Raw genomic sequence first — 25763 nt, 5'->3', positions numbered from 1 at the left:
GTGGAAAAATATTATCTACCCATTGCCAGGGTCCGGCCCATATGTGGACAGTCCTGACAATGGGTTTATGGTACGAAAAGGACTCAACTGTATATCATCGCAAATGGGGTTGTATTTCTCAGGGGGAAGATCCTGCTGTTTAGGGGGTATCTGGAGAAAGGGAGCCATGTCAGAATCTGCCTAGAACAAGAAAGGGGTCAGTACTCACCCCAAATCCTTCATGTCCGCCACCCTAAAGCAGACGGCCGGACCATGGCTGTCCGTTCATGGAAAAGCAATTCGTAACATGGATGGCAGTGTTGCTCCCCTGTACCGTCCTGTGGCAGCTGCCTTTCCCCGACCGCAAACCTGGCGGTGGACAGTCTACTGGTGGTCTTGGTGGTTCAACCGCAGCTTTCGCAAAGGAAATCCGCCCAACACGTATTTCTGCGGTTGAACCGTCAAGCTCTCCACGCTTGGACCGCCGCCATCAGTACGGCGGTCCATGGGACGACCAAACTCGTAACCAGGCCCTTTTTTCTTTTTACTAATTGCTGCTTGGAAAATTGAGTTTATTTTTCTTTCTCATACTGCAGTTAGAGTTTTGGTTAAGTGAGATGTCTGACAATCATTGTGAAACAAAAAGCTGTAAGATGTCAGTTATTTTTCTAAAACTTAACATTTAAATAGCTTGTAACCTAATAGTACCCACATCTCAAAATATGTCAGGAATTTAGAAAGCAAATGTTTTGTAATTAAGAATTGTGTTGCAAACAAAGAATTAAATAGGAGGAAAGCAATTCAGAACACTTGGTGATGTGCTAATGACAAATATTTGCAGAAATTCGATTTCCAAACATGTTTGTTTGTACACTATATAGGATTGTGTGGCTATTTCAATGTAAAATCTGCTGATTGCAAGTGACAGTGTGAAACCCCTTCATGCTTTAGTTATGTATTTATTCAAAGGGATAGGTTTTAAACGTGATTTGAGAAACATATGAAGCTATGGGCCATATGCATCAACATTGTGATTTGCGATTCCAAAATTGAGATTTTTACCAAATCGCAATTTGCGTATCGCAAATTTGGATGCATTAAAAATACCAACTCTTTATTTTTGCGAATATGCTATTAGCGAGTCGCAAATAGCGATTCCATAATACAATTCAGCTTGATGATGTCAGAATCAGGAAGTGACCATGCCCATGCTGTTATATGTGTGCTGAGAGTGAGGAGGAGGAAGCAGACTGTTGGAGAACAGCATTTTGGAAAACTTTGGGACTTTTAAACCGGTGCAGTTGCCAGCATGGCTTCAGAAACAACACAGAAGGAACGCAAAAGGAAAATGTAATTTAATTTAGTGAAAAAGAGTTGGAGATACTGATAGAAGAAGTGGTGAGGAGCCATGAAACAGTCACTGCAGGTCCCAGAGAAAAAAGAAAATTGTGGCTGGGAATCCAAAGAAAAATTAATGCAGTGGGAGTTACTCAGCACAGCATATCGGATTTGCGCAAAAGGTGGTATGACCTGCAGAGTCGTGCCAGAGAAAGGGTTGCTGAAAGGTTTTCTAAAGCCAAAATAACTGGAGGCGAGCCATCCACCCAAACATCACCCACAGCCTTGGAGGACCTTGTGGAGTCCACCCTGCAGCCGGAGGCAGTTTTTTGAGTGACATCAATAGATTCCTCAGCACCACTCAGTACTTCCCAAGGTAAGATGCATGGAAATTAACATCCAAATGTTAGTATTGGCTAACAAACTGCGTAAGTCAGATCTGGCATAGTGTAGAACCTAGTATTCCAGATCATGTTTTACTTGTAACACACAAATGCATTATGGGAATTGCAGTAAGCAAATCTACTTGGGAAGGCTGGTGGGTAGCAAACCAGAATAGTTTAATAAATCGTGACAAGCAAGTAAGTCTCCACACTCGGTGTGTTTCAACATAACTTTATTTAACAATACAATGTACAAAAGTGAAAACATGTCCAAATATGCTAACTAATTATGCACTGTTCAACATCACAGATGCACCTGAGCAGGAGTCAGAGGACAGTGAAGGACATGCACTCCCTGAGAGTGAGTCCCAGTCAGGAGAAGACATTGCAGTCTAACCAGCACCCACAACACCAGCTCCAAAAAGACGCAGGATCACATTGGCCCCATTGCCTGGACTTGAAACAGGGAATGAGGTACAACCTGAGCCGACAACAGCACTGCCTGTGAATACACCCACAGCAAGACCACGTGTACAGCTGCAACGTAGGAACATGAGAATCAGGAGACGCAGGGCAGCTGTAATGATGAGAGCTGACGAAGGCAAGAGTTCCACGTCCTACGCTGGTATAGAGAATGCCATGTTAAGGGTACAAAGCAAACACAAGGAGATGATGGACGGAGTGCTGAAACCTTTCAGACACTCACCCCCAGTCACAGATCTGGGTTGAATCCATCATCGTTCTTTAGCTCACTTCGCCACCTCAGTTCAGACCCTTGCTCACTTTGCCACTGGATTCAAGATAGCCTGGCCGATGAGGGTTATGAACCCGAATCCAGTCCCAGGATGCTTGTTTCCAGTCTAGGGAAGACATGGCCTGGCAGTTCGGGCTGGACTGTTCCCATGAGGCACAGGGTCAGACTGATTTTCATATGGCCATGTCTGAACTGGGGTGGTGGAGTGAGCTAAAGACTGATGATGGATTAAACCCAGATCAGTTGACGGGGGTGAGTGTTTGATTTGCTCAAACGCTTCGTCCATCATCTCCTTTGGTATCGCTTTGTTTGCCCTGAGTTGGCAGGGTATGCCCAGACATGGGTCACTTGCTCACTTTGCCACTGGATTCAAGATAGCCTGGCTGATGAGGGTTATGAACCCGAAAGCGGTCCCAGGATGCTTGTTTCCGGTCCAGGGAAGACATGGCCTGGCAGTTCGGGCTGGACTGTTCCCATGAGGCACAGGGTCAGACTTGATTTGCATATGGCCATGTCTGAACTGGAGTGGTGGAGTGAGCTAAAGAATGATGATGGATTAAACCCAGATCAGTTGACTGGGGGTGAGCGTTTGATTTGCTCAAACACTCCGTCCATCATCTCCTTTGGTATCGCTATGTTAAGGGTACAGCACCTGCAAGTAAAACACATGTGGTCAATTCAGGCAAACCTTTCCACTCTTGCAAGCAGCATGGGGGAGATGAGTGACAGTATCAAGCATCTCACAACAGCTGTGCAGGAAGAAAGCAGGGAAAGCAATGAACAATTTGGTGAGATGACTGTTGCACTCAGGGACCTATACAAAGTATTCAAAGATGATCAGGTGTCCCATCGCAAAAGACACCACCAATATCTTGGATGCTTGGATGGGTACACTCGGGCCATCAACCAGCTTAGCACAACAACTGCACAACTATCCCGACGTGCAATAGGCAAGCAGTTGGAAATTACCCATTGCTGCAGAGATGTTGCCAGGGGACTGATCCAAGTCACAAATGCTATTGAGCAGGTGCAAACCAATTCTGTTGCTGCCAGAAGTGTCATGGGTGGGGGGGATAGTCAGGATGCCTCCAGCCGCAGTAGCAGTTTGGCACCAGTGATGGAATGCAGGAGGCGCAGCACACGTAATACGCCAGCAGCAGAGAGCCCTCAAAGGGATATGTCTGAGCACCCAGAACGGGCAATGGGAGTGCGAGGATGCAGGAAATAGTGTGGAAATGTCCACAGGATTTGGTTTTGGTGAAGTAACCAAAAACTATATTTGTCTGGACTGATGTAAAGTACCATGACAAACATGTATGTCTTCACATCATAATTTTTATGCTTCGTATGTGTGCATGTGTGCAATAACACTATTGTTTGATTTTGGGTCTAATAAATCTAGTTGTCAAAGTAACAATGTTGTGTTGGATTTGATAAATACCCACCCCAAAAATAATTCAGTTATTTCTGCACGTCGCCGACTTCCTTCAGCTGCCCTCGATGCACTTCCTGCTTGTTGTGGTTATAATGTCTCCTTGTCTGGTTCACTATCCGATCGTTCAAGTGGTACGCCTCTGGCATTTGCTATGTTTTGCAACATGGCACAAGTGGCAACAAATTTACAGCAGGTGTCTGGCCTGTACTGCAATGCACCGCCTGTATTATGTAGGCAGCGAAATCAGTAGTCCAAAGGTCTTCTCAATTACATCGCGCGTCGTCCTGGGTGCTGCATTGAACCCCTGTTCACTTGGTGTACTTGTATTCAGGTATGGTGTCAAGATGAATGAGCGCACTGCATATGCGCTGTCACATATGGAGTAACAACCAAAAGATTAGTCACGGCTATGTCTCACACGGAAATGATTATCTGCGTAAGAGAGTGACATATGTTTACCAAGCAGGAATCCTTCACCAAATTCACCCCCAAGGAGACGTGTATGTATGCCGCTGTGTCTGAAGATGTAGGAATCATGCGTTCTCCCTGGGTATCTTGCCACCATGTCTGAGATGATGTTCTTTGCATTGCATATGACTTGTATGTTCAGTGAATGATATGACTTCCTATACCTGTAAATGTACTCATTCACTGAGGGGGGACATATAGCTGCATGCGTCCCGTCTATGCAAACAATTACATGGTGGATGTTGGCTATCTGGTAAAAGTCCATTTTAGTTTCAAGCAATTCCTGTGGGGTAGAGCAAAATCTTACGTGCTGGTGCATCCTCAGCAGGGAACTTTGGGAAACACCTCCTGCTGCAGCTATTACACTCTGGAAGCTACCTGAGGCTAGGAGGTGCAGTGAACATAGGACCTGCACATGGGTGGGGATGGCATGTGCTCTGCGAGTCTAAGGCTACAGTAATGGATCAGATCATATATCATGGAAAAATTCAACCTATATTTCTCATATATCTCTTCCTCTGTCTGCCCCAACAATGTAATCCGCAATCTAAAAATGCGTTCCTGTATCCTCCTCCTTCTCTGTGCTGCAGCTTGTATCTTCCTCCTCCTCACCAGGACGTACAACGTGGCCATTGTGAAACATTGTGGGCCAGTTTAAATAGTTTTCAGTTGGTTACCACCTGATGTGAATTGGAGTTATTTTGCATATGCAAAATTGCAATTTTTTAAATCTTTGCAATTTTTGATGCATTGAATTGCGAGTCCATATTTGCGAATTTGCAAATATGAAATCGCAATTTCAAGGTCGCAAAATAGAGAATTGCAAATTTTGCGAATTTTAAACAAAATTTTCAATTTTCAATGATGCATTGCAATCTGCTATTTTGCGATCGCAAACAGCTGTTTTTTTGCAATTCGCACTGTTTGCAATCACAAAATAGATTTCTGCATGTGCCCCTATATTTCTATTATATATGGAGCAAAGGTTGAGTTTATTAAATCAAACAAAAGAGTTTTTTGCACAGCAGACATATTAAACTTGTGTATTTTAAGGTGCTCTCATATGTGATAATGAAGAAAATGATGGCTAAGTGAATTAATATATTTGACAAGGATCACATCATTTGAAACCAGTTTATGGGTCAAGAGCATTACAGTTTGGTTGAGTAAATTATTTAAGTCACTGGACCTGCAGGTCAAGTAACATATTTATGATTGTTTGTGGTCTGACTTGTGAAAAAGTGTTGGACTGCATGGGCGGGGTCAGATTTGCTATTCCCACTCCAAACTAAACCACATTGAGGAAAGTGTTGGTTTTGGGTCAGATACACTATTAAAACTCCAAAACTAACAACATTTGGGGAAATATTGGACTTTGGTGGAGGTTATCATTTATTAATCCCACCTAAAAAAGTATAGAGCATATTCACAGATTGTATACAACAACAATACTCTGTAGTGAAGCAGGTACATTACCGTAGCTCAATATACAATACATCAAATAACACATCAATACAACAAACTAATCATGTGTGTGCAGGGCTACCTCTGCTCAAGTTCCTTTCCTCCCCCTGATGCCTCCAGATCCCTCTCAGTGCCCCACTCTAAGATCAGTGTGACTCTGCCTCAGTCACTCCAGATGGTCCATGCTCTGTCCACCTTCGTCCTCCCCAAGTGTGCCTCCATAGATCTTCAGGTATTATGCATTTTGTCTTGGTGAGCGGTGTTCTCAACGTGTGTATTAATCTGCCTTGGGTCTCACCGGGGATGGTCATCTGAGAGTACCTCTAGTTTCTCTATATTGGCATCCCATCTAAGTAGCGGGTCCTCCCCTTGTTCTCTAGTACGCAGCCTCCTATGGGCTGCCAGGTCAGCTGCAGCCCATTTACTCAGTTCAGCACGCTATCTTCGTAGCAAAGGTGTCTCAGGTGATTTCCACGCCATTGTTATGCAGCGCTGCACTAAAATCAATGCTAAGTTCTGAAACCGCATTAGGCCTCTCGTTTTTCTGGTAATACTCCCTATATCAAGAATACAACGCAACGGGTATAGGGGAAACAAACTGCCTGTTACCTCCATTACTGTCTGCGTGACCAGCTGTCAGAAGGGATCTAGCACAATCCCACTGAAAATGTAACCATATTGAAGTAACTGTTGGAAATTAGAATGACCCCATTTAGCCTTTCCACTCCAAAATTTGCCACAATGGGGAAGTGTGTTAAAATGGAGAGTGTCATTAAGAAACAAATCTTGGTACAAGTATAAAACAAAATATAAAAATACATTATTAAAAATAGCAATAAGTAGAAATAAGAAAATAAAAATAAGGAAATTAAAAAAAAACATAATTTACTATAAAAATAAACATGTTATTATTTACCAATATTTTAAAAAAAAATGATAATCAACTTTATTGGGTTTTAAAACAATGGCACAATAGTTCATAGCAAATCAGCACATAGTACAATTCGCAATTTTTCAAAGATCAGTTACCAGCTGCAGTCACATTACAGTCTGACAGAGTTGGGACCGGAGCCACAGAGACAGTAGCATCCAACACGCATTGCTATTAGCCTATGATGTCCAACTCTTTGCGCCACACACGATCATACTTGGCCGGACGTCCTCTTGCCTCACATACAAATTTTTCTTGAATGGCACACCAATCAAGTCCCCTACGTCAGCGGGAAACAGTGGGGGTCTGGGTCTTTCCATGTGGCTGCTATATCATGTTTGGCCACCATGATGGCCATCCCCAGAAATGCTTTGTCATCTCGTGAGCCTCGCAAACTCTCCAAGACCCCCAAGATGAGGACCAAGGGAGTTAGCAGGACCTCCCATCCCAGAACTACACCCAGTTGATTCACTACCTCCATCCAGTATTTGGTGAAAGCAGAGCTGGACCAGCTCATGTGGTAAAAGTCAGTGGGTGCTTCTGCACATTGCAGGCATTGTGAGGAACCCAGTGTGGTGCAGTCTGACTGGCATAAGGTAGACACAGTGGAAATAGTAAATTTGGATCAGCCGCAGTCTGGCTGAGATGGTGATCACTCGTGGGGCCATAAGGGCATCCTGCCAGTTTTCATACTGTAGGGGGCCCAACCACCATTCCCAACGGTCCCTTAGATGATCTAAGGTGGCTGGGGAGTTAATAAGAGAACGGTAGATCTGGGACACCCCACCCTTCCCCAGGACTCCCATAATGAGTTTGGTCTCTGGTGAACTGAACTCAGAATGTGTGGTGCGTGCGGAGCAGTAGGTATTTATAGAATTGAGTGGAGTTAAGAGAGTGTAGGTCTTGAAAGGTACAAAGGTGTCCCCCCAACGAAACATCTCCAAGTTGCGTAATGCCGTTAAGATCCCGCTTCCTGAATCCCTCCACCGCAGCCACCTCCCTCATCCAAGTGCCATGCCACAAAGGTGTCTGTAGTGTGAGCTTAGCATCCCATTGGGCATATCGAAGTGCAGAGCGCCACTCGAGAAGGACCGCTCGAGTCACTGCTAGGTTAGTGTGGGGAATCGGAGCTCTGTAGAGTCTTGCTTGGATGTGAGAAAACCCAAGGGTCTCTAGCTCCAGTTGGTATCCCGGGTCAGACCATCCCTGAGAACCAATCGTTATTCACTGGGAGGCGAGTTGCATCATAATAAATGAAAAGGTTGGTCATCCCCAGCCCGCCATCGTACAGGGCCCGCTGGTAATGAACAAGGGCCACGGTTGGCCTTGAATTACCCCAGAGAAATGCTGTTACCATTTTGTCCACCTCCGGCGCCAGTGAAACGACTGGCGCCGAAGGTGGAGAGGCAGATTTTGCAGTGCATACAAAAATCGGGGGAGCACCATCATTATGAAAAAGGCAATCTTTCCTAGTGGATTCAGGGGAAGGGACTGCCATTTAAGAAGGTTTTCCTTGGTTTTCTTTAGCAGTCAGGTGAGGTTTAGGTACCAGGTAAGTTCCGGATGGAGTGTCATCCAGATCCCCAAGTATCGGAAACTGAGGTGCCTTATTGGGATGTCAGATTGCCATGCCTCACAGTCCCAAGAGATGTGTAGGGGTATCAGGGTTGATTTGGCTTGGTTAAAGCATACACCATCTGCCTCCTTGAATAGCTGCAGGATGCAAAGACAACGGGGGCCCGAACGAGTGAGATCCGCAATGAAAAGAAGGATATTGTCCACATACAAAGCTATACGATCTTCATGCGATCCCTTCCATTGCCACACTTGTATGTGCGCATTACATCATATAAGTTGGGCAAGTGGCTCTATCACTAGGGCGAACAGAAGGGGAGATAGGGGGCAGCCTTGCCTTATTCTCAAATAGATGGGGAAGACGTCGGAGAGAACACCATTTATCAAAACTCGAGACAACGGTTGGAGGAAAGCACACTTATGAGTCCCCGGTAGTGTGGGCCCAAACCCGCCCTAAGCAGCACACCTTCTAAATATCACCAATCCACTGTATCGAAGGCTTTCTCGAAGTCTATCAGCAGCGAGGCCAAGTAAGGCGAGAGGAGGTGGCAATGGGCCAATGCTATGGTGCCGCAAGCAGTGCCTCGTGCTACAATGGGGCATAAAGCCACATTGATCTGGATGTGGCGAGTACAGGTTTAAGACGGGTGGCTAGGATGGTGGCATAGATTTTAACCTTGATGTTAATGAGTAAAATCGGTCGGTATTCCGAGCAGGAGGGTGACGGAGGGTCCGCCTTAGGGATGACCACAATCGTGGCCATGTCAATGTCCGCTGGAAAGACACCCTTCTCCACTGCTTCATTGTATGGAGCATGACGGCGCAATGTCAAAATATCTTTAAACGCTGTATAGTACTCCACCGGGTACCTCTCCGTGCCCCGTGTCTTTCTGGCTGCTACTGTGAAGACGGCGGCACCGATCTCTTCCAGTGAAATGGGTTGGTCTAGCAGGCGAGCACCGGTGTTAGAGATCTGTGGGAGAAGTACATCTCGTAAGAAATTAGGGCTTTGTTCTGAACCCAATGACTAGGCCGCTGAGTAGAGGCGCTTATAATAATCAGTGAAGGTCTGCGCAATGGCAGCAGAAGCGTGCTGTGTGCGTTCCTCCACATCCAAAATCTCTGGGATTATCGGGTTGGCCAGGGGGAGAGACGCAAGGCAGTAAATAAGCTTGCCATTTTTTTCTCCCCAGCCATATACTCTGGCCATAGAAGACCTCCATATCTGCCAAGCCGACTCTAGGGAAACATGGCGTATTTCTTCATGCAGGTGTTCAAGCTGCCGGGACATAGCGCCGCGGTCAGCTGCATTAGATGGAGGGCTCAAGCTTCTAGCCGGGAAAGGTGTTCCTCTCAGGCCAAGTGTTTCTTGCTGAGATACCCATTAGCAAAGCCTCTGACTGTGGCCTTGCCAGCCGCCCACAGCGTACCCGGAGAGCAGACCTTTCCCTTATTATATTGAAAGTAATGTTTAAGCTCCTCATCCACTGCCTGTTTATAGACCCTATCTTGAAGAAACCCGGCGTTGAGCTGCCAGATGGGACGCAGGGCATCTGTAGGTCCTCCCAGGCGAAGGAGATAGGGCGAGTGGTCATAAATTCCTGGGGCAAAATTAGGATATTGGCTAACGCACGACATTCAGGGGTGGGCATAAATATCAGGTCAGTGTTATGGGCTGCGGAGGTGTGGTTGTATTGACACAATCAGAAATGTCATGTTCACCAAACATCACACAGGCAGAGTCTGGACACCCACTCCTTGAGGAGTTTAGCACCCAATTGCCGGTGAGGGGAAGGCCTCCCAGTAGCGTCGCAAGTAGGGGTTAGGATTGCATTAAAGTCTCCTCCGATCACCGTCAGTCCCTGGGGGAGAGAGGCCAGTAAGTCTGCAAGATCTCGGAGAGAGGGTTCAAGGCCACCAAAGGTGCGTAGATAGAGACAAGATTAAGAGTAGTCCCTGGGGCTCCTTGATATCCTGGGTGACTGTGAAATAGAAGGAGCGGCGTAGAAGAATCACCACACCCCAAGAACCTTGAGTGAATCCTGCGTGGAAAACTCTAGCATACCCTAGGTGTGCGAGGAATGGACAGTGATTTTCCATGAGATGTATTTCTTGCAGCTTTAGGGCGCTGGGAAGGGAACTCTGGAATACTTTAGGACCGCAGTGCGCTTCACACGGTCTAGGAGCCCGTTAACATTTCATGAAAGAATCCGAAGGGGCTCTCAATCAAAATGGGGCAAAGTCATATTTGTTATTTATTAAAAGAGTAAGTTCACCCATCAGGGGAGCATGCGGGCACCTGGCTGTCAAGTCCCAAGGAGTGGGACTGTAGACAAGTGATGTAGACAAAGAGAAGAGATACTACAACAACAAGTGAACAAAATTCCCAACAACTCCCCCTCCCCAACCATCCCCTATACTTCTCTGCCGGAAGCATCTGTCGCCCTAAAAGAGAAAACTCAAAAACAACCAAAGTGATTTGGGAGCGGAGTGTTGGACCCCTCCATAATGCAGGATGTTGAAAGTTTCAGGAGTCAGGAACAGTCACAACATTTGGTCCTTTGTCAGATCCCCGGGCTCCGGGAAAGGTCAGTGTCTTCCAAGCAAGCTGTGGGGGGAGTAGACGATCGCCTGCGCGGTATTGCAGAGTGTAACTCCGGGTCTTGCAAGAGTCCAAGTGGTCCGGCAGGTGCAGGGGTTACAGTCATGCCCCTCGTGGCCAGCACCAAACGAAGAAGCCACTCTTCGAGTGTTGCACCCTCTGCAGGAGTGGGTGCGTCTCCTCTGAGGCTTGACATCCCTGCCTGCTGTAGATCTGGTGTGTGCTTGTAAGGGGCAAGAGGGAGTGGCACCTCGTAGATTGAGTGGGCACCTCAGTTGCCCGGGTCCATGCCGCCTCTGGGGTGTCTAAGAAATGGCTTTTGTTATTGAAGACCACCCTAAGGCGGGCTGGGAACAGGAGCCTGTACTGGAGGTTGAAGGCCCATAGCTTTTGTTTGACGGCAGTATAAGATCGATGCTGTGCTTGCACCTCCCTGGTGTAGTCAGGGAAGATCATCACCTTACTTGGTCGGACAGGTTAGGATGAGAGTGGACCTCCTGCAAGATGGCATCCCAGTCCTTGAAATTTAGGATCCAGGCAATGATTGGTCTGTGTGGGGCTCCCGGCAGTGACTTAGTTGTAAGGGCTTCATGGGCCCGCTCCACGACAAACCATGTCAAGAGACGGTCCGAATGCATCCAGAACCTGATCCAGGTCTCCACGTAGGTGGCAGCTTGAGTGGGTTCCACTTTCTCGGGGATGCCCGCAAAGATTGTTCCAACAGGAGCGATTTTCAGCGTCTTTTGCGTGCTGATGGAGTTCAGTAGTTCTTCAAGAGTCTGAACGTATTGCTGCAAATATTTTCACATTAGCGGCGACCAGAATTGTCTTTTCACTTGTATTAACAATTCTTTATGCCACAATGGCCAGCAACTGGGAAGTCAAGCCACTTTACACTTTTTTTCTTTTAATTCTAGAATATCTGTATACTTTGTTTTGTAATAGAATAAATGGTTGTTTTGGTATTTACAAACATTGGGACGCAGGAACCAGTATTCGACTGATGATGTCTTTTGTGTAATTCACTCTGAATTATTGTTGAATTATCTGACTGTTTTGCATGCCTGGGCAAAATGGAAACAACTGTTGCAATGGTATTGAGTCTTCTGCAATTCAAGTTAATGTGACAGCCCACAGGAAGTTTGGTAATTGAAACGAAAGAATAGGTACAACTGCTAGGTAGGTAGTTAGGCATGTATCAAGGTCTGTATGATGCATGAGCAGTGTTTGAGGCATTAGATGTCTGAAGCAGAGGAAACTTTCAAGCAGAATTGTGTATTATTGGCATATTGGTGAATCTTGATGCTGTTATCTTTGAGTTGAGCACCAAGTGGCTTCATATAGTGGTTGAAGATGAAATGAGATAGTATGGAGTCCTGGGGGACTCCACAGGTGACCAGGACCTGCCCATGTGAAAAAACAGGTGTCGATTGGGAAGGTAGGAGGAGAACCCGTGAAGGACATTCTCAGTGAATCCCATTTGAGACTTAATGTTGCATATGATGGTCACTCAAGTCAAGTCAAGTCAAAACCACTTTATTCGATTAGTTAAAATCATAAAAGTATGCTATACAAATATAATATATAAAATCTTACTAATAACAATATACAGATAAAAACATTCCAATTAAAATTGCATGATCGACCATAATCAACTTAATTACTTAGTGCAGGTTCAAATTCCTAATGTTAGAGGGGATCCACATCTTGTAATCATTTTAATCTAACCCTCCTTTCTCTGACAGCTGCTACTAAAAAGCTAGCGACACAAAACATAATTAATGGGCACTCAAGCAGGCATAAAAACAATAAAGCTGGTCACTCAATCAATCAACATAATTTGTGAAGCGCTGCTAATTACCTGAGGGGGTATTCAGGCGCAGAGGTCTGCTGCTGCAGGTGGCCACTTGAACAGCCAGGTCTTGAGTCCCTACCTGAACTCTGAGAGAGAGATGGTGAGGTCTGGAGGTGAAGGTTAGGCCCTTCCATTCCTTGACAGCGAGACGGGAGAAGGAGACCCCTCCACTGTTTTTACGGCGGATGCAGGGTGTGTGAGCGAGGTAGTGGGAAGTGGAACACAGGTGTCTGGCGGATAGGTGGAGGTTCAGCCGTCGGTTGATGCTCGCTTGTCCCTGTTCATGGAGGGCTTTGTAGGCGCAGCTCAACATCTTAAATTGTTATCTCTTCTGGAGGTGGAGCAATTGAAGCTTTTTGAGGTGGGGGGTGATGTGGGTCTGTTTGAGGAGGTCGGGGATGAGTCTGGCTGCTGCGTTCTGAATGCAGTCTCTTCAAGAGGTGATTGGTGATTCCGACTTTGAATACGTTGCCATAGTCCTGCCGGCTGGTGACTAGGGCTTGGGTGACGGTTCCTCTGGTTTTGATGGGGAGTCATTTGAAGATTTTCTGGAGCATGCAAAGAGTGAGGAGGCAGGCCGGCGAGACTGCATTGATATGGCTTTCAATGGTGAGATTGCTGTCAAGGATGATGCCAAGGTTGCAGGTGTGGTCTGTAGGTGTCAGTGAGGGTCCTAGTTCAGAGGGCCACCAAGAGTTGTTTCTTTGGAAGCTCGTGGACCTGAAGTTCAGCACCTCAGTTTTGTCAGTGTTGAGTTTCAGGCAGTTGTTTCTTATCCAGTCGGCGACGCTCTTCATGCATCTGTGGAAGTTGGCCCTAGTGCTTGAGGGTTCTTCTGATAGTGGGAGGATCAGCTGGGTGTGGTCTGAATAGGATGCGATGTTCAGTCCATGGGTTCTTACGATGTTGGCCTGGGGGTCATGTAGGTATTGAGAAGTGTGGGACTGAAGGATGAACCTTTAAGGACTCCGCAGATGATGCTCTTGGGTTTCAAGGTGAAAGGAGGTAGGCGGATACTCTGGGTTCTTCCAGTGAGGTAGGAGGTGATCCATTTTGAGGGCGTTACCTTGGATTCCGATGTGATGAAGCCTCTTGATGAGTGTGGTGGGATATGGTGTTGAATGCTGCGGAGAGGTTGAGGAGGATCAGGGCTGCTATTTCTCCCCGCTCAAGGAGGGTTCTGATGTTGTCAGTGGCGGCGGTTATGGTGGTTTCAGTGGTGTGGTTCATGCGGGATATGGATTGGGAGTTGTCCAGCAAGCTATTGTGCACCAGGTGTTCAGTGAGTTAGTGGTTGATGGCCTTTTCGTAGGAAATAGGAGCATGTAGATGGGGTGGTACTTCTTGAGCTCACTGGGGTCGGTGGACTGTTTCTTAAGTAAGGGTTTGACGTCTGCATGCTTCCATTCTTCGGGGAAGGTGGCTGTGGTGATGGATGCGTTGAGAATAGAGGTGAGCTCACTGCTGATCTTCATGCTTTCGAGATTGAATATGTGGTAGGGATAGGGATCCAAGGCTGATCCTGAGTGGATGGAGTTCAAGATGGCTGTGGTGTTTTCTGTGATGAGCTGGTCGGGGTTTGCGTCTGTGGGAGCGATGATGGTGTGAAGGTCAGTAGGCCGAGGTTTGAAAGTCAGCCAGGGTGTCGCAGGATTCTGTGCAAGTACCTCAAACTCATGGCACTTGTAGTACAAGTCTAACAAGAAACAGCTGTTCCTGAAAATACTGTCCTGGCATGTTCTGATTGACCATTGTGGTTACTTCTTCTGCCAGAGCTTTTCTTATGCACTTTTTAAATGATGAGGATGGCCAGTAAACACTCCCTTGTTAGACAAAAACATAACAATATGTCTAAGGACTCATTTCATATTCTCAATTCTTCTCCTGCATATTTAATATTCCTGGCACACTTAACCATAGTGAGTGTGGCGGGAGGGTAATGTTAAGGTTTGAGAATTTAAAATCTCTTTGTTGGTAGCTGTTCACACGCTCTTTTATTGGTGAAATGTTGCTGTTGGAGGAGAGTAAAGCATTTGAATTTGTGCAATGTTCCTATTTGGCGCCATCATCGCTGTGCGATAGAGTAGGCTGTGTGCCTTGTATATTGAGGTAGAATTACTCACACTCCAGATATTTGTTGTTAGCAGCACAAGAAGTTGTACGAGCATGGAAACAGAGTAATGTGGGGAGGACAGAGCTAGTTGCTCAACATACACTATTAAGGTATAAAAGTGCCTCGCCTGCCATTTTTGCAGTACTGCAGTCATTGGTGGGCTGTCGGTAGTAGGTACTAACATCAAATAGTTACAAAACTGAGAGTGCTAATACATAAATGACATACTCACTGCCACAAAATGGGCTTTAAAATTTTTTTTTAGAAACTATATTATGAAAGATGTTTACACTGGAGAGCCCTAGCTACAGTTCCTAAGCTAGCATACATGAACACCTTTTCGGCAACCTATTTTCTATGTATTTACCATGTTTCTGATTCGGCTGTATTTTCTTCCCTTGCCTATCCTCTAATTCTTAAATTGTTTTTACTATTAACATCTTCTTGAAGTTGCTTGGTGATTTGGATGTACCCTTCTATTGTTAAGTTAGGTGCATCACCTCATTGCCTGATGTGTAGATGACCTGCCAGCTCTTCAGATCTTCAAGTAAACATTGCCAGGATGCATTTAACTCTGACATGTTCTAAATCAGCTCACTCGGTCTGAGTACAGGCTCCAGGATCTCAATGCTCAGTATTGTGCAGTAGGTTCTCCCTAGGAGTTACATAATTTCTCTCTAGCTATGCCTCTCTTCCTTTATTACAGATTTGGGAACGATGCTGTCGTGCTTTTCCCTCCATACAACCTTTAAAGGGTGTTCCAAGCAACAATCGATGCTGTTCTGTGCTTTTCCACATACAACCTTTAAAGGGTGTTCCAAGCAACAATCGATGCTGTTCTGTGCTTTTCCACTGGGCCATGGGCCTGATTGCGACTTCGTAAGGCACACCACCAGCCCGCCGCATTGCCGATCGAGAGAACGCCGGCAAGCAGTAGACTTCCCAACTGCCGCATCATGAGTTTACCACAGGGCTGGCGGTGTGCTGGCGGCGCAGTCATGGCTCCAACATGCTTTGGCTCTAAGAGAGAGCCTGACGGCAATACCTCAAGCTAGTCAGGCGCACTGTTGCCATACACCATGTCGTGCATGGCAAACAGGGCATGCACGACAGCGCAGGCATTGAGGGGAACACCTTGTGCTCCTGGCCACAATCCCCATGTGCTTAATTTCCTTGGGGCCCTTTTTGTGGCCCTTTTATGCCAAACTTTTCATGGCGGTGTCCCCGGCATGAAAAGGTCAGCGGAAAGGCAGGCTATAATTCGCAGGGCGGTGCCAATGCTGGCACTGCCACCATTGACCGCCGCAGTCCACACTGCCACTGTGGTGGGAGATCAGATCTTGGCGGCAGGGGCGGTCGGGAGGTGGTTTGGAGGCGGTCTTACCTCCCACCTCAAAATCCGGCAGTTGGACTGCCAGAAAGGGACAGTGGTGGTCGAAACACCAAACTCATAATCAGCCCCCAAGTTTCTTGCCATGGAGATTTGTTGATGCTTGTACTTGAGTTTTCTAAGCCAGAGTACAGAAGGGAGTGATTTTTTGTAAATATAAACACTTTCTTGTTTGATTCAAATACATTAAATACGAAAAAAAGTTAAAATTGTGTTTGAGAGATCTTAAATGTATTGCAATATAAATATAAAAAAATACGTTTAATTAAAACATTTTATAGAGACTTTGTTGAATTGTTATTTTTACTCCACACACTTGCGCTTGAGTGATTTCAGTTTTCTTTTATCCAACAGGGAGTGTACTTATGAACAGAAAAAAAGATGCTAAAGAATGAACAGAATACTAAAATGCTAGCAAATATTTAAAAGAAAACTTGAAGATAAAGACCCAAGTGTTCAGCGACTGTTGAAGCCAGTAAGAGCAGAGATCTCACACATCAGCAGATAAAACTCCATAAGAATCAAGGCAAGACCAACCCACGGGATGAAGAGTCTGATCAAACAGACATAATGTGATGTAACGACAATGGTCTCTTCATGTGGACACAGTGAGTAAATGCATATTCCACCCTCTATATCTGCTTCAGGAGGATCCTCTCCTTCCTACTGCGCTGTCCAAAAATCACCCTGGCACTTGCAACAGTGTCATAACACCTGCATTGGTGCATCACCATTCTAACATGGCTCCCCAAGATCATTGTGGACAACCTGGAAATTATCCAAAACCACAGTTGATTGGCTGTGCTTGACTTAAGATACAATAGCCACTATACTCTTGCCCTTGGCTGCTACACCAGCTCATGATCCTTTCAAGACCCACCGTACCATCCACAAGTCTCTCTGTGGTTGTGCTCAGGCTGCCTAACCAAGACCCTGCTCCAAGAATGAATCTTGTAGCCGTCTATTCACTAAGGATCAACAATTTTTGTGACAGAGGTCTCTATCAAAAGGGATCCTGCTTCTGAAGCACCCTTCCTCTTGCCCTGAGACCTGTAGATGACTTACTGAAATTATAAAGAGAAGCGGTCTTAAGATGCACCCGATCCGCTCAACACAAAGACTGGATTCTTCAGCTACTCAGATTTGAGCCCCAGATATACTCCACCCACTGACTGGCTCACATTTATTTATATAATTATCCTCTGGTGTGGTTTTGATAGATGCAAGTCCCAGTTATGCACAAACCACAGAAAGTAGAGAAGTTGTTCCATGGCATAACCAGATGTAAATTGTGAGTCAAAGAACTGATGATTGAAAGGAGGCGGTAGTGTCCTAGCATGTTCTGATTTATCAATGTAGTTAGTTCTTACCCTAACAGCTCTCTGCTGCCTCTTGCTAGGTTTGTGCTATACAAATGCCACATACTTAAATTCATACTGCAGAAAAGTAAATATGACCATGAGGGAAGAGGCAATACGCACAGTATGAGTGTTGCAAACACTTTAGTGACATCTCAACCCTACTGTTATTTTATTTAGCATGTTTAGGAATCCATGACTCTGGGATTAGATTTACTTTCATCAGCCACAATGGCCAGTCTTCAATGAGAGGCTTCGCACATGTCCAAACCATACTCAACTTAGAGGTGTGAACGCCAAAGGAAAAATGTATATGTGCCTAACGCATCAGCAGCTACACCCATGCAGTGAATGTGGGAAGAGTGCCAGTAACTCATCTACCATAATGATTCATCAGGGAATGCACACAGGAGAAAACCCATACGAGTGCAGCGAATGTGAGAAGAGCTTTAATCGTTTATCAATCCTAAGGGACCATCAGCGAATACATACAGGAGAAAAGCCATACAGCTGCAGTGAATGTGGGAAGACCTTTAAACATTCATCAACACTAAAGAACCATCAGCGAACACATACTAGAGAAAAACCATATGCGTGCGGTGAATGTGAGAAGAGCTTCACTGTGTTATCAAATCTGAAGACACATGAGCGAATACATACTGGAGAAAAACCATACGTGTGCAGTGAATGTGGAAAGAGCTTTAATACTTTCTCAAACCTAAAGGATCATCAGCGCATACATACAGGAGAAAACCCATACAGCTGCAGTGAATGTGGGAAGACCTTTAAACATTCATCAACACTAAAGAGCCATCAGCGAACACATACTAGAGAAAAACCATATGCGTGCGGTGAATGTGAGAAGAGCTTCACTGTGTTATCAAATCTGAAGACACATGAGCGAATACATACTGGAGAAAAACCATACGTGTGCAGTGAATGTGGAAAGAGCTTTAATACTTTATCAAACCTAAAGGCTCATCAGCGCACACATACAGGAGAAAAGCCGTACAGCTGCAGTGAATGTGAGAATACCTTTACTCATTCATCAACACTAATGAAGCATCAGCAAACACATACTCGAGAAAAACCATACGTGTGCAGTGAATGTGGGAAGAGCTTTTATCAATCGACAGAACTAAGGAAACATCAGCGAACACATACAGAAGAAAAACCTTACAGCTGCAGTGAATGTGGAAGTACCTTTACTCAATCATCAACCCTAACGAAACATCAGCAAACACATACGGGTGAAAAACCATACGTGTGCTGTGAATGTGGTAGGACCTTTAGTCAGTCATCGCAACTAAAGAACCATCAGCGAACCCACACAGGAGAAAAACCATACTGCTGCAGTGAATGTGGAAGTGCCTTTAGTCATTCATCAAACCTAAAGAATCATCAGCAAACACATACTGGAGAAAAACTATATGGGTGCAGTGAATGTGGGAGGACTTTTAGTCAGTCATCACAACTAAAGAACCATCAGCGAACACATACAGGAGAAAAACCATACAACTGCAGTGAGTGTGGAAGTATCTTTACTCATGCATCAAACCTAACAATTTATCAGCGAACACATACAGGAAAAAAGCCATACGTGTGCAGTGAATGTCGGAGGACATTTCGTCAGTCATCACACCTCAAGAAACATCAGCAAACACATATCGGACAAACAACATTTAGCTGCAGTATATGTGAGAAGATTTTTCTTCACTCAGCAGAGCTGGAAATTCATCAGCAAACGCATTCAGGAAAAAAACATACACCTTCAGTGAACGAGGAAAAAGTCTTAGTCATCCATCAAGTCTAACAAGTCATTAGAGGATACACACAGGACAAATGTTATACCACCTGCCGTGAACGAGGGAATAATCTTAGTCATCCATGAAGTCTAACAAGTCATTAGAGGATACACAAAGGACAAATGTTATATCAACTGCAGGGAATGTGCCATGAGTCGTAGTTTTTAAAGAAGCTTAAATTGACATCACCGTATACCCACACAGGAGACACATATTACAGCCATAGTGCATATTATGAGTTTTTCAGCACGTTATCAACTCAGAAGTCTCTTCAATGAGTACAGACAAGGAGAAAAGTCATAGAGAATCAACTCAGATAAAGCCTCCAGCATTACTTGACCAGAAGGGAGAATGTATGAATACCTAGGTCAAATGATATTGCTGCTTCAAACACACAGCATAAGGCAGCAATGAATTCTATACCAGATACAAATCAATTCTGAAAATTCTTTGTAGAATGCACAACAAAAAAAGTGGTAGAAACCAACTTGCTATTTCTGTTCTACTATATCTTCATAATCACAGACTGACCACAGATAGAAATTAACTATTTGGATATTAAGACAAGGAATTTACTGTATGCCCATTGGTTATTTATTAAACTAAATCCCACATTACACATTCTAAGTGCAGAAGCATGAGACTCAACAAATGTGAGTGCCTCTACATGCTCACAATAATAGCTGTATCAACTTAACACACAACATCAAAATATCTAAAAGTTACTGCAGTGTCAAAATCAAAGGTACTCTTCTACTTCCATCATCAAACACTACAGAATGGAAGACATGTCACACAGCAATTCATCCCAAGGAGAAACGTGGCAACAGATGCACAAAAACAAGAAAATGGATTAACAGAAAAGAAACAATAGCTGTAGACACCTCAGATTTAGCGGCAAATACAAGGATCGTTGAATGAAATCCCATGTTGCTTCATGGATGAAAACTATACCCAACAGACGAAAGACCATTAATGGTTGCCTAGGACAGATGCACTGCCTGCCTACAAAATGGTTGTGCAAATGTGTATGGTATGGTAGTGCTGTCACATTACAATAACAGACCGGTCTTGATCTGAAGCAGCCAGTTATAGAAAACAGACCAGTTAAATCACATGGGGAATCTCAAACACAAGTCAGAAACCAGACGGAGTCATAAAGGAGAAAGTCACACATATGCGTCTTATTCCAGTGGTGCCCAAGCCCAGAGTACTCTTATATTTGCACATTATGCGTTTGATGAAATATATGGAGACGCGATGTGAAATGAATGGAGAGGGAAAGAAAGAACTAGTATGTTACAGTCAACATCGGTGCATCTGTATTAATCAAGAAAAACCAGAAGAAAGCCGCTCTTTCCATACTGCATTTATCACATAGGGACATTGGAGGGAGGAAATCAACAGTGAATGCTGAATATTATCCAGACATCTTGAGACTCTAGAATGCGACGGATTCTTCCAATGGCACAAATGTAGAACCCACCTCGGACATACAGACCTGGGATGTCTGAGCCGAGCTATGAAGGAAGAGACACCCACTAGACCTGTATTCTTCTCATGTGCCTACCAAGTGCTGTTGGTTCTGTTCCCCAAAATGAAATTATGCTACATATGTAATGTTTTTATACAAAATCAAGTTTATTCTATTTTTTGTTAATCTCAAACAATACATATCTTTAAGGAGTCTACAAGTAAATGTTAACAATTTTTTCCATGTACAGTGACATGACTATTATATCACAGACAGTGGTATGTTCTTGTCATTCCTATAAAAACTAAAATGCAACAATACAGAAAAATGCCCCACACAACAGAGCCACTCACTCTTACAGGCATGCAAAATCAAAAACTACCATACTCAACATTCATACCAGATCCCAGCATAATACACATACATTAGACAAACAACAACATAAAACCAGATTGCAGTTTTGTCCACGTTTTGGTGTGGGCACAAAATTCGACCAACCACCTTCTTCAGGACCACACATCAATGCACTAGCTTCCAAAGGTAGTAATATGGGAGAAAATTATATTTCCCAAACACAGCTACTTAGTAACAGCAACCCATCTAGGACGGGTTTAGTTGGGTGTGCATTGCCCCACTACTACTTTGGGAAGGTTTCACTCAAAACTGCATCCTGTCAGGGTTTTAAAGCACCTGATTCCTAAAAATAAATTCTTTCTTGGGTCAAGATAACATATAAATGGATGTCACCAATCTCCGAATTCAAATCACTTATGGATGTTCCTGGTTCTAGTACTGGACGTCCTCAAATATATTATCTTAGATCTCGCTCTCTTTGCCTGGAAATCCGTATCCACGCTGGAGACTGTAGATCTCTGAGCCAAGCACCTTCATGAGAAGAACTAGTTGTACAAAATGTATCCAGAATCTCAGAAAGGCGAGTACACCAGTGTGCCACCTTGTATAAAAATCTGCATTTTACCAACTCTAGCCCTGAGTTTGGTTGGTCTGGGTGAATCAATCTTAAAACTATATATTGATACCCTCGCTGATACAAGTCATCATGCTGGTTGTTATACAAAGGTCATAAGACTATAAAAAATCCTGCTACCGGCTGCACCAAACATCATGTCAACTTGAAGACATCAATCCCACAAGACTATGAACCATGAACAAATCCTAAAAAGCAGTTATCTGCTACTGACTTGGAATTCAAGAAAGTCATCTAGCTCTGCCCTTCCTCCTGAAGACCCATCAGCCTTCTGTGGTTCACATCTACAAACATCCAGTCTAATGCACTCTGGAGATCTGTGAAACAGCTCCAGTGCCCTCATCCCCAGTTCAGGCTAGAACAAATGTATCCTTGTTGGCCCGTGGACCACAGCACCCAAAGATGCAACCCACAACCATTACCCTATTCTAGAGTCAGGGTGTCCTTCTTTCGCCACATGGCAACACAAGTCCGGTACAACAACCTTATCTTGATTGTAATGAGCCTGGGAGCAGTGTGTCTACGTGTTTCACATAAGTGCCTGCGGCTCAAGGGTCCACAGTTACTCATTTCCAACACTGGTTGCTTTATTGAGTTATGCTGATCATAGGTTTATATAATCATGTGCTCCTCTCAGATATAGGCCTGCTGCTTTCTTATTTATCCTTTTATATCGGAATGTAAGTGTTAGAAATGGGGGTCTCTAGTCGACAGTGGCTGGCGCTGATGTCGAATAGTGACCCTTCTTCCTAAGTCAGAGTAAGGGGGCTACACCCTTTGATAACCTCTGCTCAACCCTGTGGTAACGTAGCACGAGCAGACAGGCCTATCTCAGAGGCAGTCTGTGAAGCATTTAGGACCATACACAATAACGCAGGAAAGACGCTACAAAAAAGACACCACAAGCAGTTATAAAAAAAAATTATCTTTATATAGATTAAACACGAAAATGAGCAATGCTCGGAGAACCACAATGCACGTAATTACAGATTCGTCTCAAAAGCGATGAAAGCACTTGTGCATGCGGGTGGAACAAACTTAGCTCGGGCCGGGGTCTATGCGACCCGGTGATGCACAATATACAAGGTACTTAGGATATAAAGGGGCACGGTGCACAGCTCCTCAGGGAAGGGGCGGTATGGCAGGCGGAATCACAGCGGCCACAGTTCTTGGGCGGTGGCGATCCGCAGCGTGCACTCACAATAATCCTGGTACGGGCGTGGAAGCGGCACCCAGCAGCGCACGCGGAAGTTGACAAGGCTCCCGATGTGGGACTAGCGTGGGCACTCAGCGGCACACCTTCTCAGCTGCAGCGGTCCACAATGGTGATAGCAGTAGTTTCCGTAGACAAGCAAAAGCGGCGTTCCCCACAGTAGATCCAGAGGCCTTGGATTTCTTGACAGAGGCCTCACCTGTGAGTAGGATTTCTCTCAATAGGAATCCGGGCTGCCGAGGAATGAAGTCTAATGTCCCTGAGACTTCGGCAGGGGGCAAGCTCAATTCAGGCCCTTGGGTAGCTGCTTCAGTGGATGGATGAAAGTTTCAAAGTCCTCTCCCTCTCGCTTACACAGCCAGAGGTTCGTCTTGGCATCCCGAAGTTACACACCACGAAGGGGTTTCAGCTCAGATCTTTATACCCCAAAAGTCTTTGTTCTTGAGAAAGTCACAAATCACTCGACCCAGCCAGAACCAATTTGGTGTCGACTTGGGTCACTTTACGAGGCTGCATCCTCCCTTCCAGGGAGAGGGGCCCACCATCAGACACCCAGCGCGAGGTGGAGCCATCATTCACCTTGCCAGGCACAGCCCTGCTCAGATCAAAGGGGTCACCCCTCCCCATACTTCAACAGCAGATTGCTCCATTCGACCCAGGTCAGCCCCGGCCTGCCCAGGCCCTCTAAACCAGACAACCAATACACATACCAGTGAAACACACAGAAAGACTTTAGTCAAAAAGATACCTACTTTCCAAAAGCGGCAATTGCACACGCAGAACATAAAGACAATCACTACTACCAGATGCACGTTAATATTTGGAGCGGAAGCATACAAAATTCGATCTCCCTAGCATGTTCCTTGGTACTGGTAGGACTACACCGGTTCATCAGTTATTTTATAATAAGGAGCATTCGCGCTGTGTCACTGAATGGCAGTGGCACAGCGCCCAGAACATCTAACGCCAGCAACCATGAAGGAGACAAACGACAAAAATAGAAGGGAGACCTACGCCAATGGTGCCAGGTCTAACACGCGTCCTCTCCAGCTGAAATGTGGGGAGAACTACCTACCCCCTGGGAGTTCTCATCACTGAGGCGGAAAAATCTGGACAGACCGTACGCGTTGGCGTGTTCTGTACCAGGGCGGTGTTCCACCGTAAAGTCCATACCCTGTAGAGAAATGGACCACCTCAGCATCTTTGGATTCTTCCCCCTCATCTGCATCAACCATCTGAGGGGCCTGTGATCTCTCTGAACCCAGAAGTAAGTCCCAAACAGGTACGGTCTCAGCTTCTTCAATGCCCAGACCACAGCAAATGCCTCACGTTCAATTGCACTCCACCTCTGTTCCCAAGGGAGCAACCTTCTACTAATGAAAGCCACAACTTGGTCTAGGCCCTCTTCATTGATCTGTGACAGAATGGCCCCCACACCAAGCTCGGAAGCGTCTGTCTGGACAACAAATTCCTTTGAAAAGTTGGGCACCTGGAGTACTGGTGCGGAGCACATGGCAGTCTTCAGGGCATCGAATGCTTTCTGACAGGTGTCAGTCCAGTTCATAATCTTTGGCTGCTTTTTAGAAGTCAGCTCAGTCAAGGGTGCAACAATGTTGCCATACCCTTTGACAAACCTCCTGTAATAACCTGTGAGTCCTAAAAAGGCTCTCACCTGTGTCTGGGTCCCTGGAGGCTCCCAAGCCAGGATGGTTTCAATTTTGGGTTGCAGGGGCGCCACCTGGCCGCTCCCCACCTGATGTCCTAAGTACACCACAGAACCCTGCACAATTTGGCACTTGCTTGCCTTGATTGTGAGGCCTGCCTTTCGCAGTGCCATCAACACTTCCCAGATGTGGCGCAAGTGGTCCTCCCATGAGGAACTAAATACTGCAATGTCATCCAGGTAGGCGGCGCTGAAATCTTCCAGCCCAACCAACACTCTGTTGACCAACCTCTGAAAGGTGGCAGGGGCATTCTTCATCCCAAAGGGCATCACCCGGAACTGGTAGTGTCCGTCAGGCGTGGAGAACGCCGACCTCTCCTTTGCCCCATCGGTCAAGGCGATCTGCCAGAACACGGACATCAAATCAAACGTGCTGATGTACCGTGCAGCCCCTAGCCGATCTCGGAGCTCATCAGCTCTGGGGATGGGGTGCGCGTCAGTCTTGGTGACTGAATTGAGACCTCAGTAGTTCACGCAGAACTGAAGTTCCGGGGTGGCACCAGGCACCGCAGCCTTGGGTACCAGGACCCCTGGGTTGGACCAAGGGCTGCTAGAGGACTCAATCCCCCCTAAAGCAAACATTTTGGAGACCTCCTCCTTAATGTACGCTCTGACCCGGTCAGTCACTCGGTAAGCCTTATGCTTCACGGGAGGACTATCCCCAGTGTCCACGTCATGGACACACCAATCAGTGACACTAGGCACCAAGGAGAACAGATCACTGAATTGCCCCAACAGTTGGCGACAATCACTCTGCTGTTCAGGGGTCAGTGTGGTGGAGAGGACCACGCCCTCCACTGATCCATCTTTCTCCTCTGCCCACAGTAGGTCAGGAAGAGGCTCACTCTCCTTTCACAGCATCTGTAACTAGTAGCATGCCCACTTCAGACCGCTCAAAGTGGGTCTTCAGGCGGT

The 25763-nt window shown here is 45.6% G+C and overlaps 1 protein-coding gene across 1 annotated transcript in view; it reads left to right on the top strand.

The window, feature by feature from the left end:
* Positions 1-21139, top strand: part of LOC146859577 (uncharacterized) — a 99010-nt gene extending 77871 nt beyond the window's left edge. Inside the window, exon 2 of the mRNA XM_085646494.1 lies at positions 16642-21139. Coding sequence (XP_085502620.1) covers positions 17953-19458 — 1506 coding nt within the window. The 5' untranslated portion in view covers positions 16642-17952 and the 3' untranslated portion in view covers positions 19459-21139. The remainder of the gene's footprint in view (positions 1-16641) is intronic.
* The last annotated feature ends 4624 nt before the right edge of the window (positions 21140-25763 follow it).

The sequence above is a fragment of the Triturus cristatus genome, chromosome 3_1 (assembly GCF_964204655.1).
Source record: "Triturus cristatus chromosome 3_1, aTriCri1.1, whole genome shotgun sequence".
Taxonomy (NCBI): Eukaryota; Metazoa; Chordata; class Amphibia; order Caudata; family Salamandridae; genus Triturus; species Triturus cristatus.
Note: the sequence above shows the minus strand (reverse complement) of the source record. Positions and strands in the feature narration are given on the sequence as shown.